This window comes from Callorhinchus milii, unplaced genomic scaffold (genome assembly GCF_018977255.1).
Source record: "Callorhinchus milii isolate IMCB2004 unplaced genomic scaffold, IMCB_Cmil_1.0 Scaffold3, whole genome shotgun sequence".
Classification (NCBI taxonomy): domain Eukaryota; kingdom Metazoa; phylum Chordata; class Chondrichthyes; order Chimaeriformes; family Callorhinchidae; genus Callorhinchus; species Callorhinchus milii.
Genome location: NW_024704744.1, coordinates 9,693,524 through 9,706,796, shown reverse-complemented (window position 1 = coordinate 9,706,796; position 13,273 = coordinate 9,693,524). Strand labels below are relative to the sequence as shown.

Genomic DNA, 13,273 nt, shown 5'->3' with positions numbered 1-13,273 from the left:
AAAACTGAGGAGAAAAATACTTCATACATCATCAAGGTAATTAAAACAGTGTTGTATATCAAACCTCAGTGCTTCACTAGGTCTATGCCATATGATTATTCCAGTTAGCTGTCGCCTGTGGGGCAATGCTAAGGAACATGATAAGCTTAGATATACAGTTACCTTCAGCTGAGTGCAAATATTTGTCAATATACTTTAAATCAATAGAGACTCAAAGAACGAAAGAAAGAAAGAAAGAAAGAAAGAAAGAAAGAAAGAAAGAAAGAAAGAAAGAAAGAAAGAAAGAAAGAAAGAAAGAAAGAAAGAAAGAAAGAAAGAAAGAAAGAAAAATCGTATTTTGAAGTGCCTTTTCACATTCTTCCTGTAATTACTCTCAAGTCTACTGACTATTTTTGTAAGCAATACAAGCTGCTCACATACAAAGCCGATTAGCTCATCTTTTGTTATTATACCAATAATATATTAAGTATTTTTACACTTTATTCATATTGAAGCATCATTATACCAGGGCAAAAATCCTGCATTACAAATGAAAATAGGAGGTTGAATTCTCACTTTCTTTCCACAACACAGTCACATTCCTGAGAGTTGGGGGTCAAAGCTGTGACTGAGAGGCAGAAACACTAATCTGTCTGTTTATGACTTCCCCTAGTTGTGGAATACTTGTTTCACCTTTAGAACCTCAATGATTCTCTCATCGCTGTCACTTTTCTTCTTTGTGGATGGCTCTTGCATGGATTTGCTTTGATTCAGGGCAACCTACGATTTGCATCCCCCTCGGCTCTGTTCTGATGGCTGACAAGAAGCTCATGTTTTTAACGTAGAGTGCTTGCTTACTTGTGAACGACTTTCATTCTAATTTTATTCGGGCATGCCAGGTAATAAGCTTTCCCAGTGTCAACTGGAAGTTATTCCATCCACATAGCTCTCAGGAGACTGATGGACTGCAAGTGTGTGAGATTGTCAGGAAATTCCTATGTAACAGCATTTCTGATAGGAATTCCATCGCTTTCTTGCATGTAAACTGGAAACATTGCCTTTAAGATTTATTTGCCCACACTTTGGGCCATTTCCCTGCTAGGGATCCAGTCAGCAATGCAAGGTGCTATATGAATATAAATTCTTGTTGTTTATTGGGGGGAGAAAGTGAATTTGGCTCCGCTTCCTCCACATGCTTTGTCCCCTCTGCTCCAACATCGGCAGCCTTGCCTTCGGCCACTAAACACTGAAACTATGGAATTTTCTGCCTCAATCCCTCAACTTTATCTCCTCTCTGTCTGTCTTCAGATTGGATTTAAGACCCTCACTGTCGATCATGCCTATGGTCACCTCCTCTCTCCCCACAGCTCAGCTTGAAGCCTCGCTGCTGTTAAATACTCTGAGACGCTACCGCGCTATATAAATGCAAGTTGCTGTTGTTGTTTTTGAATTTTCTCCGACTACAATAGAAGAAATTTCAGATCAGAGTTGATAATCTTCAGAAGGTGAATGGGGAAAGCAGGGAACGTCTGAATGTATGAATGAAATCCCTCCAATTACTTCAACCCAGGAAAATACATTTGTTCACTTGGCGCAATTGAGCACAATTAAAATATTTTCCTATGACTCGTTACTGCCACAGAGTTTGGGTGTCTTCATGTTACATCCAAAATAGATGAAGAATAACAAGAAGAGCAAGTAAGAGAGGCACTTACAGATGCAACCCCGTGTGAATGGCACTATGTACCTGCAAGTTGTTGTACTTATAAATAGTAATCCTTGTGTTTGATATGATTGAGACTGTAAATTTTCCCAGAAGAAATAGTTTTGTCAATTTCCCTTAATGCACCTCAAATACATGTATTGGAGCTTTCACTAAGTAATGGACAAACAGACTCCTCAATTCCTACACTGTTCGTATTTTTACCCAACAATTGAGTACCTTGTTGGGGGAAGGGAGTGTAAGGAAAGAAGGGAGATATATGTTTTTGCTTGCAGCTGAAACAGGAGTATAAATGAGTCAGATTAGTCCTGACATTGGTTTGAAGTGCCCAGTTAACATTTCTGGTGTTTGCAGATAATAAATGGTTTACACGTCAATAGGAGCTAAAGACATGAAATTGCAAGTGCCTGTTTCCGAGATGGGTGAACATTATTTTAGAGCTTAGAAAAGTATTCCACAGTTGTTTCCTTTTTGTGCCCCAATGCACATCATGACATGAATACTTACTGAAAGTAGTGTTATTATATGTCTCAAAATGAATGCCTCTCAGAATCTTAATGAACAGAAAGCACCTCTGTTCCCCAGCTCATTTTTTACTCCTTAAATGCCATTATGTTTGCCAAAGATACAAGAATGATGAATACTACAGTTGTTGCCTCCTAGCTTTCTCAGATGCACCGTCAGTTATTCTTGATTTTCAGGATGAGTGCAACGTATTGTGGGGGAAAACAATGTCAGCCCAGTCAGAAAGTAAGTCAAGGTCTGACATATGATAAGCGAGTTCACAAAATCCTAATCTCTTCAAAGGGCTCGAAATTTTCCACTGCAATTTCGGATTATACACAGAGGAATATGTGTATGAAATGGCTGTATGAAAAGATTCTGAGAGGCATTCATTTTGAGTCATATAACAACACTACTTTCAGTAAGTACTCATGTCATGAAGTGCATTGGGACACATAAAGGAAACAACTGTGGAATACCTTTCTGAGCTCTAAAATAATCTTCACCAATTTCAGAAAAAGGCACTTGCAATTTCAGGAAACCCACAAAGGAATCCACACGCCTATCTCCAGAATGAGTTTGTCTATCACTTAGTGATAGACAAACTCCAATACATGTATTTGAGGTGCATTAAGGGAAACTGTCAAAACTGTTTCTTCTGGGAAAATTTATAGATACACAGTTCAGCAGATCTACAGAAAGCTACTTAGATCATTATCTCTTTTTATGGAAGAATGTTAAAGCCAAGTGTGAACATTAGATAAGACCCTTAGAGTGAAAAGTTCCACAAAGCAAACATAATTGCATTGCACAGTTTAGCTTCTTAAATGTTGCTGAAATAGCTTTTAATTCTCCCAATTGGAGAGTGCTTCAAATGCAATCTTTTATGAAGAAACAACAACTATCCCCACAAATTTGAAAAAGCCAAAATCCACCTGTGGTTTCTACAGTTCCTTTGTTAAAATAGGACACTGAATGAACATGAATTGTATTTGTGGTATAATAGGATATTCATGCAGAGATCTTTAAAACATCGAGAACTAGAGTGCATTTCTGATTCACCTTGAAAACCACAACAAGTTTCTGATACCACTATTCCTTCAAAGAATACCTTGCAATACGACAGCAACAACAACAAAATTACGTTTGTAAAACGCCTTTCACGTCAGGAGGACGTCCCAAGCCGTTGCTGTAAGAAATAATAAGGGTTTTAATCTGTCTATTTCTTTAATTCTATCCTTCTATTATTTCTGAATGAATGATAACATAAAATTAGTTTGAAAGCCATGGAGGACATTTGCTATTAAATGCTTTGGAACAATACAGCTGCCTCGGAGTCAGATAAGAAGCTGTAATCACTTTAAGGGGAGACAAAAGCAAAAGTCAAGCAGTTTCTAACCACTATCTATTGGAATGCATCAGAATAGTGCTACACTATGCAGTACACATTTTATAACATCAAGGTCCTTGGCTTTATTTTAAGACCATTAACTTGAAATTTAACATTATGCAGAATTTGGGAAAATCCACTTGCAATTTGTTTCACTTCGTCTAAACAAACACCCTCGATTTATGCCATAAATCAAGACATATTCGATCAAAAAAAACTGAAAACACGCTACTGATCGAACATGGACTATCTAGACTCGTGCAAATGTTTGGTGGGTTACTTATTGACAGCCCCATGGACCACTTGGTTGCCCATCACTGGTTTAAGTAACACTATTACCTATCACTACTCTCCATGTGTTGACTTCTGATGCTGATACATAATATTATTCTCTGAGGAGGACACATAAACGAGTAATTGTCCATATCCTCTCCACTCCCTCACACTCTCCGTCCACCATCAGTGGCTGAGCCTTCAACCACTGTGCTCCCACTCTCTGAATCTCTGTTAAATATCTTTGACTTGCTCCTGCTCCCCTTAACTCAAAACCCTCGGAAAAAAAACCTCTCTCTTTGAGCAAGGCTTTCGTTAAAACTTTTTAAAAAAATTCTCCTTCCTCTCTACAATAGTCGGTGCATCCTATGACCTTTGCAAAGCACTTTGAAATAATCATCCAACACAAAAGGTTCTTTATAAGTGCAATTTGTTTCTAATAAGATTCATTGCACATTGTCTTACCAAGGTTTACAGTACTCAGCCACTGTATTACAGATACAGAACTCAAACAAATTGATTTTCTTGAGTTTATTCAGCTCACCAACGGCATCGGTGAAAATTGAAAGGTCTCCAATATACATCACAAAGGACCCGGCAGGCAGAAATGACACATCCTCCCTCTGCATCAGGCCACCCACATGCTACACAAACATTAGACTTCTTGGGCCCAATATTCCTCCTAGTCTTAGTCTGTGTAGACCATTTTGCCATAACACGTATGATAATGCAGAATTGTGGGAATTATTCATTTAGTCTTGTTACATGCAGTGTGGTATGGCTGAGATGTAAGCAGGGTCTCCTCAGAGCTGAGCTGGGTCCTGCAATGTCAGAATTGAAAACAGAATGTCATAATCATGTCAACCAAATGATTGGCAGTCCCAACCATCCAGTTCCTGAACCAGGTGGATCCACAGTATTCCAGGGCACAGCTGATGACCGGCCATCCAACCTGGCTTGGTGACAGGACTTGGAGGACCAGACCGGTTAATGGTGGCAGGAATTCTTCCCACCAGGATCCTGTTAACCCTGAAAGTCAAAGCCCTGACGAGTAGGGTGGTCCTCGCTAGACAAACAGTGAGAGGCTTGTTGAACTGTGCTCGCAATAGCAAGGTGTGTGGTTTTAGCTGGTTAAAGTCCAGCAGTACCACAATGCACACTCTGTGGTACCAAAGCCTCTGCTCTCACCAACCTAAAACTTTCCATAATTAGTGAAGTAGAGAGTATTCCTCCAGGTAGAGAATGTGTATTCCATTCCAATTACAGAGAAATATCCATGTGTGCGTGACATACAAATGGGGATCTCTCAGATTGGTTTGGATACATTTAAGCATCGTGCTGCATTTCCACAGGTGTTAGACACTTACCTATCTGACAAAAAGTAAGCCCAATTATTACAAATCTTCCAAATTAAGGCTGAATCAATGACATTTCCACAATTCTGCACCATCTCAAATATGAAGGCCAAAATTAACACAACAGACGATTGCTTGGTAGAATTCCAAGCCTAAAGCATTCTATAGGAATGCTTCTGACGGGCTCCACAAGGATGCTCTGTCAGCATCAACAGTACAGGTTAATGTCGCAATATCTGTGGGAAATTGAGTGAATTAATCAGTCAGTCTGTCAGAGAGTGAGTGAATAAGTGCATCAGTCACTCAGTCAGTCTGTCGCTGAGTGAGTGAATCTGTGAACCTGTCAGTGAGTGAATGAGATAGTCAGCCCTGTCTTTTTTTNCCTCTGTCTTGTTTAAGTGTTTTACTCAGACTTGTTGATAATGAAAACACTGCTGTATTTTCCACTGATGGACAATTATTAATGATACATTACTGATTATAATTTGTACATCTTGGAAAACTGTGGCATGAAACAGACACTGATTATTTACTGGTTCGAGATATCTACACCAACAGCAACAACTTGCACTTATATAGTACCCTTCACGCGGGGTAGCGTCCCAGAATGCTTACTCACACCAATCTCTCTGCCGTGTTTTTTCCTTAAACTGTCCAAAGTTCCCTGCATCACCATTGTTGTTGTCATTTCTTTTGAATTACAATTTTTGCGATAAATATTGCAGTTTTCAACGCTAAATTTCACATTTTGCACCCCTAGGCGTTGTATTATTTACCCTTACACGGTGTATTATTCACCCAGCCTGATGCATTATTCACCTAACAATAACAGCAACTCGCACTTAAAGAATGGCCTTCACATGGGTAACATCTCACAGCTAATGATCATGGGACTCACCCCTGCACATTGCATTACTCAACTCTGAGCATCGCATTACTCACTTCTTGTCACATTAGTTCCTTCTGCATGTCACATGATTCACCCTTATACATCACATTATGTATCCCTCACTTATCAAAATATTCACTAGGTACTTTTTTGGGGGGAGGGGATTTGATCAATTGCAATAGTTATCTCCAAATAGTTCTGCATTGAGATACAGTACCTTTGCCCAGTACAATTACAAATAGCTCTGATACATTACCATTGCAGGTAGGAAGTTCTCTGTTCCATACCGGCTTCCCTTCGTTCCCCATCACGCACATGATAGTAGCAAAGTTTGATATCTTATAGCCTGTATCACACTCGTACGTCACGGTGGAACCAAGTTTAAAGTCCATGCCGATGCGGGTGCCGTTCATTATATTGCCGGGGTCAAAGCAAGCTTCCCGTGGTTTTTCTGCAGAAAGGGAATAATAGGACACATCATAACTCCGTCAATTGCCAAGAACATTACAAGTTTTAGGAACAAAACGCGAAATACTGCAGATGCTGTAAATCTGAAAAGTTCTGACGAAGGGTTGTGGACCTTAAACGTTGACTCACATTCCTTTCTCTATAGATGCTGCCTGATCTGCTGAGTGTTCCCAGCGACTTCTGTTTTCGTTTTTAGGTTTTAGGAAGTTTGATTTGATTTGTTTTCCCGGAAAGAAACTTTGAGACGATTCAATTGACGTTGTACAATAACATAATAAAATGTAACCAAATCACAGAAAGGTTCAGTTGAGAAAGACTCTTAAGTCCCACTTGATCTCATTCTTCCAGAATGCCCTGCCTGCAGTCTTACGGAAACTCCCACCTCATCGGTCTTCCCAACTCTTCCCTTCACAAGCTGCAGATCATCCAAAACTCTGCGGCTTGTGTACTCTCGCGCACCAGGCTCTGTGACCCCATCACTCCCACCCTCACCCGACTCCACTGGCTCCCCATCCCACAGAGGATCGAGTTCAGGATCCTCATCCTCACTTTCAAGGCTATCCATGGCCTTGCCCCCTCCTACCTCTCTGACCTGCTGACTCTACCAACCTACTTGCTCCTCCATTCAGCGGGCTTCAGTCTGCTCCATGTTTCCCGCCCCACCCGCCCTATTATCGCTGGCCGGTCTTTCAGCCTCTGCACCCACAATCTGGTACTCCATCCCACGGACCCTTCGCCTCGCTTCCTTCCTTACCTCCTTCAAGGCCGGTCTCATGACTCATTTCTTCGATCGTGCCTTTGGTCGCCCTCCCACCTCTCTGACTTCCCTCACCCCTACACCTTCCCTTCCCCATATTTGGGCCTCAACACCTGACTGTTCAGCGCTGTGGGACGTCCTCCTGATGTGAAAGGCACTCTATAAATATAATTTTGTTGTTGTTGTTGTAGTATGAAAGGCCTAGTATAATACTACTCAAACATTTCGTAAAGCTCTGGGAAGTTGCTGTTGAATCCTGTGTTTTGTATACTTTGAATCCCAATCCAGTCATTAAGATATGTTTACGATTTAATTTAATAATTTCCCACAATTCTGGCTATTTTAAACTTGAAGACTAAAATGTTCGTAGACTAAGTGGAATTTCTGATATCAGCAGATCGGAGAAAAACTGTGATTCCTGTAAATGGAAATAGCAAACAGTGGATAGTTATAAGTCCAAAACTGACAAGATTTACTACACTGTAACACCCCACTCTTAATGTGAGAGCAGCAAAGAAAATGCTCTCCAATTATCCAATGTTTTTATGACCTAAAATAAATGAAATTACAAACATCAAACGACTAAGTGAATCTTGGTTCCCTGTTATTGTGGATGAAAAAAGGGATTAATTACTAGTTTAGCATCCCACAGTAGTTAAGCATTTTAAATGGTGTAATCTATGATTCAGTGCCTTGGATGTGCAGAAATTAGTTAATACCTTTATACTCGATTGCAAATCCTGCCATACTGACAGAGGCGTCACTGCGAAAGGCCAGGAACAGGCTATTACCGCTGCTCTCGATTCTCTCAGGTGACTGGGATCCTTGAAAGCTGCCAATTAATGGGCTGTTGGAATCTTCCCCTTCATAAATATGCAGAAAGTCATAGCTGGGCTCCATATTAAAACTGCAATAAAAGAGACAGCAAGGAGACAGAAAGGATATTCAGAAAGGCATGGCGTCTCCAATGTGTCGCACAATAAATAAAACCCCTTGCATTTATTATAATAATAATATAGTAATAATCATTGCATTTGATGTAACACCTTATCACAACAACAACAAAATTACATTTGTATAGCGCCTTTCACATTGGGAGGACATCCCAAGGTGCTGTACAGTCAGTGTTTGGACCCGAGCTGGAGGACGGGATTGGGAGGGTGGAGGGCAGGGGGGGTAAGGAGGGTGATCAAAAGCACGATTGAAGAGGAGGGTCTTGAGATGGGACTTGAAGGAGGCAAGGACAGGGCGAGGCGGAGGGACTGTGGAATGTAGTTCCAGAGGGTGGGGGCAGAGTGGCTGAATGCCCACCCGCAATAGTGGGACGGGCGAGGTGGGTAACGTGAAGCAGTCTGGAGCCCCTGAGTGGGGGGAGCGGCCAGGTTGGTAGATTGGTAGGGGGTTAGGAGATCGCAGAGGTAGGGGGGAGTAAGGCCATGGAGGGTTCTGAAGGTGAGGACCAGGATCTTAAACGGTATCCTCTGTGTATGGGAAGCCAGTGGAGTTGGGTGAGAATGGGGGGATAGGGTCACGGAGTGTGAGGACACTGGCTGCAGAGTTCTGGATGATTTACAGCATTTGGACGGAGGAGTTGGGGAGGCCACAAGCAAGAAGTTTGCAGAGTCAAACCTGGATGTTATGAATGTGTGTATGAGGATTTCAGCAACCTGTAGTGTGAGACAATGGCGGAGCCGGGCGATGTTGCAGAGGTGGGGGAAGGCAGAGAGGGTCATGGCTGGGGTAAAAAGGATAGTTAAGGGTCAAACAGATGCCAAGGTTCCAGAATGGCTTAGTGAGATTGCATCCATGGATGGTGATCCTGTCAATGCCTAAGGTGAGGAGGCGCTGACGGGAGCCAATCAGGAGACCTTCGGTCTTGTTGATGTTCAACTGAAGAAAGTTAACTCTCATCCAGGAATTGGTGTCTGACAGACATTCTGTCAGGACAGCAGTGGTCCTTGAGTCAAGGGTGGAGGCAGAGAGGTAGAGTTGGGTGTCATCCGCATACATGTGCAAAATAACCCCATGTCTGTGGATGATGTCACCAAGAGGAGCATATAGATATTGAAGAGGATGGGACCAAGGACAGAGCCCTGAGGAATGCTGCACAAGATGGTGTGGGGGCTAGAGGAGAAACTGTTTGTGGAGATTAAGTGGAGGCGGTGTGAGAGGTACGATCTGAACCATTCAAGTACAGAACCATGAAGATTGAGGTGAGAGGAGAGGCGGTGAATGAGGATAGAGTGGTCAATGGTGTCGAAGGCAGCAGGGAGGTCAAGGAGGACGAGGAAGCAGAGGGAGCCCTGGTCGCAGGTGGACAGAATTTCATAAAATCATAGAATTATACAGCACAGAAGGAGGCCATTTGGCCCATCCTGTCTGTGCCGGCTCTTTGAAAAGAGCCATCCAAATCAATCCCACGCTCCCGCTCTCTCCCCATAGCCCTGCAACCTTGTTCTCCCCAAATAAATATCTACTCTCTTAAAAGTTGTTACTGAATCAACTTCCAGCATCCTTTCAGGCAATGCATTCCAACACCTCGCTCTTGTGAAAAAATTTCTCCTCACCTCCCCTCTGTTTCTTTTAACAACTATTTTAAATCCATGTCCTCGGGTTACCGACCCACCTGCCAGTGGAAATAGTTTCTCCTTGTTCACCCGATTGAATCCACTGATAAGTTTTGAAACTTCTATTAAGTCTCCTCTTAATCTTCTCTGCTCCAAGGAGAATAATCCCATCTTCTCTATCCTTTCCTGATAACAGAAATCCCTTATTCGTGGTACCATCCTGATAAATCTCCTTTGCACCCTCTGCAACGCTTTGACATCCTTCCTAATGTGTGGTGCCCAGAACTGAACGCAATACTCTGGCTGAGCCTAACCAGTGTTTCATCATAACTTCCTGACTTTTGTATTCTATGCCTTTATTTATAAAGCCTTGTATCCCGTATGCTTTTTTTTAACAGCTTTATCTCCCTGTCCTGCCACCTTCAAAGATTTGCTTATATGAACCCCCGGGTCTCTGTTCCTTCACCCCCTTTAAGATTGTACCATCAGCTTATATTGCCTCTCCTCATTCTTCCTCCCAAAATGCATCACTTTGCATTACTCCACAATAAACTTCAACTGCCACATGTTTGCCCATTTTACCAGTCTGTCTATGTCCTCTTGCAATTAGTCACTTTGACCAGAGCCGTTTCTGTGCTGTGGGCGGCACGGAAACCTGATTGGAGAGGTTCGTAAAGGGAGTGGCGGGAGACGAAGCAGCGAAGCAATGACTCACTTCAGGACTTTGGAGAGGAAAGGGAGATTGGAGATGGGGCGGTAGTTTGAGAACAGGGATGGGTCCAGGGAGGGTTTTTTAAGTTTAGAATTGATGACAGACATTTCTAATGGGGTGGGAAAGGTGCCAGTGGACAGGGAGAGGTTTATGATGTTTATGACGGACAAGGAGATGGAGATGGGAGGTAACGAGAGTAGGGATGAGGTCGAGGGAGCAGGTGGTCGGTTTCGTGCAGATTATAGTGATGGTGAGAAAGAAGCAGGAGACAGGTTCGAAGGTGTGGACACGTTTCAAACCGCTTCACAGAATATACTGTAAAGTGAATTGACTGTATATTTTGTGAGCGAAACGCGGCAGCTAATTGTACACAGCAGTGTCCCACAAACAGTAGTGGATTGAGTGACCCAATTATTATTTTTTATTTAATTTTTATGAATCGAGTTTCATTTAAGACAACTCGATTGATTAGTATACGGTTTGACAAGGTTAAAAGTTTAATCCTCAGGCATGTAATGTGTGTGTAATCTACCTTTTGAATATCAAAGCTATGACGTAGTCGGGATTCACTTTAATTCTCCAGTCGCATTCCTTCCCATGAGGATAGGGCTGAGGGAAGTTTGGAGATAGGATAACGCCCGCAGGGCCCGTTACATTCCCACCGCAGGCAGCTGTCACAACAACAAAGGGAGAGAACAAATTAAAGAACCTCACACAGATGAGAAGACAGGAGAATTAATTTGTATTTAGCCTCGAAACAGCAGCACAGAATGTCTCCAATCTGCTGTGTGAGGTTAGAATAGAGAGGAAGGAATTTCCTAAGGCTTTCAAATGAGATCAGTTTCTGATATTCTTCATGTTTATAATAATATTACTCATTATTACTATTATTAACCTTACATTTTGTATAACACCTTACATAATGAGAAGACAATTCAGAAGGGATCTTATAGAGATGCGTAATATTTTAAATGGAATTGAAAATGTAAACCCAGGACAGAACTTTAAGGATGCACACGACAGTAAAACAAGAGAACATAGGTTAAGAATTGCAACAGCCAAATTCAGGACAGCTTTCAGAAAGTTTTTCTTTACCCAAAGGTAAATGGGTTGTCAGGAAGGCAGCTTGAAACTGTGCTGGGAAGACATTGGAGAGATGAGATCAGATAGGCTGAAGGGCTTTTTTCATTCAAACCAATCTAGTGATTAGGGGCATATTTCAAAACACTTCAGTAAAGTGTAGTGACTGTCTATGTTGTAGGGGAACACAACATTCAAATTTATGCAAATCAATGTCCAAGATGACAGACAATGAACTGAATGAACAATTTTATTCAGAGGATTGTTGGCCAGGATACTAAAAATATCTTCTCTTCTGGAATCTTTAATGTTCACCTGAACAGGCAGATAGGACCTCAGTTTGATATTTTGTCTGAAGGACGACACTTCTAAACAATGCAGCCCACCCCCACCTCGGCATTGGTATGTCAGCCTAGACTGTGAGTTAAAAGTCCCAACGTGGAGACACAATCTGCTGACTGAGAGATGAGTGTGCTACCAAGGGAGCCAGGCTGAAACAATTCTTTCTCAATTGTAAATATTAATTACAATAATAACAATCCTTGCATTTGATACAGCGCCTTATCAAGTCTTCGAGATATCTCAACACCTTCACAGAATATACTGTGACTTGAATTGACTATATTTTGCGGTTGAAATGCAAAGCAGAGATTGTCGTCTAAAAACCCACTCAATCGAGAGAGTGATTGTTTGCACTGTTGTTATATTGACGGGAGCCTGGGATACTGTGTAGGTGAGGTACAAGAAACAATGCTGTCTCAGTGACACTGTCGAGGTGATCGCACTCTCACGTTCTCGACAGCCGCTCTGCATGTGCACAGTGAAGCCATTCATTTCAACGCAAACTGGAGCATCCAATGTATGCAGCTGGCTTCAGCCGACCACACACACACACACACATACACACACACAGAGTAACAGTTATCAGCGCACACCTGCCAACTGAGCAGATAAGTTTCCAGACACGTTCAACAATACCTTCAATTTTTCCAGCATAAAGTCAAGGCGCTGCAGTTTCATGATGTGCATTAATGCCTCTGGCACTGGACAGGCGCAAAAGGGACCTATTGCAGCCTTAAACTATCTCCTTAAAATAATCTCACTGGAGGCCATCCAACTGGGACAATTACAGATTGGGAATATTAGGCCAGCACCTCTGTAACAAACTGTATAAGTAGTACAGAAAGAGGATTTGCTTCTTTCTTTACTGCTGAGAGGGAGGGATGGGAAATGCTCAGTCACTGGTAATTTGTCACAGTAGTGAAAATAATATGTAGAAAAAAATCATAGAGAGCTGATTATAATAATAACAATAATCCTTACATTTGACATATCCCTTTATCACGTCTTCGAGACGTCTCAAAGCACTTCACAGAATGTAGTGTAAAGTGAATTGACTGTATATTTTGTGGGCGAAACACAGCAGCCATGCACACAGCGGTGTCCATAAATAGTTGTGGATTGAGTGACCAATATTTGTTTAAGGAATTATTTACCCCCGTAAAAGCAGTCCGCCAATCACCTAACAATCGGGTTCTTACTTACTGCTAGGTAAACAGACGCATGTGGTGTAAGG

General features: G+C 41.9%; 1 protein-coding gene across 1 annotated transcript in view; it reads right to left on the bottom strand.

Annotated features, from left to right (window-relative positions):
• LOC103179026 (CUB and sushi domain-containing protein 1) overlaps positions 1 to 13,273 on the bottom strand; it is a 1,038,598-nt gene that overhangs the window by 202,009 nt on the left and 823,316 nt on the right. Inside the window, exons 28-30 of the mRNA XM_042332909.1 lie at positions 11,150 to 11,288; positions 8,058 to 8,245; positions 6,370 to 6,564 (exon numbers count right to left, since the gene is read on the bottom strand). Of these exons, the coding sequence (XP_042188843.1) occupies positions 6,370 to 6,564; positions 8,058 to 8,245; positions 11,150 to 11,288 (522 nt within the window). The remainder of the gene's footprint in view (positions 1 to 6,369; positions 6,565 to 8,057; positions 8,246 to 11,149; positions 11,289 to 13,273) is intronic.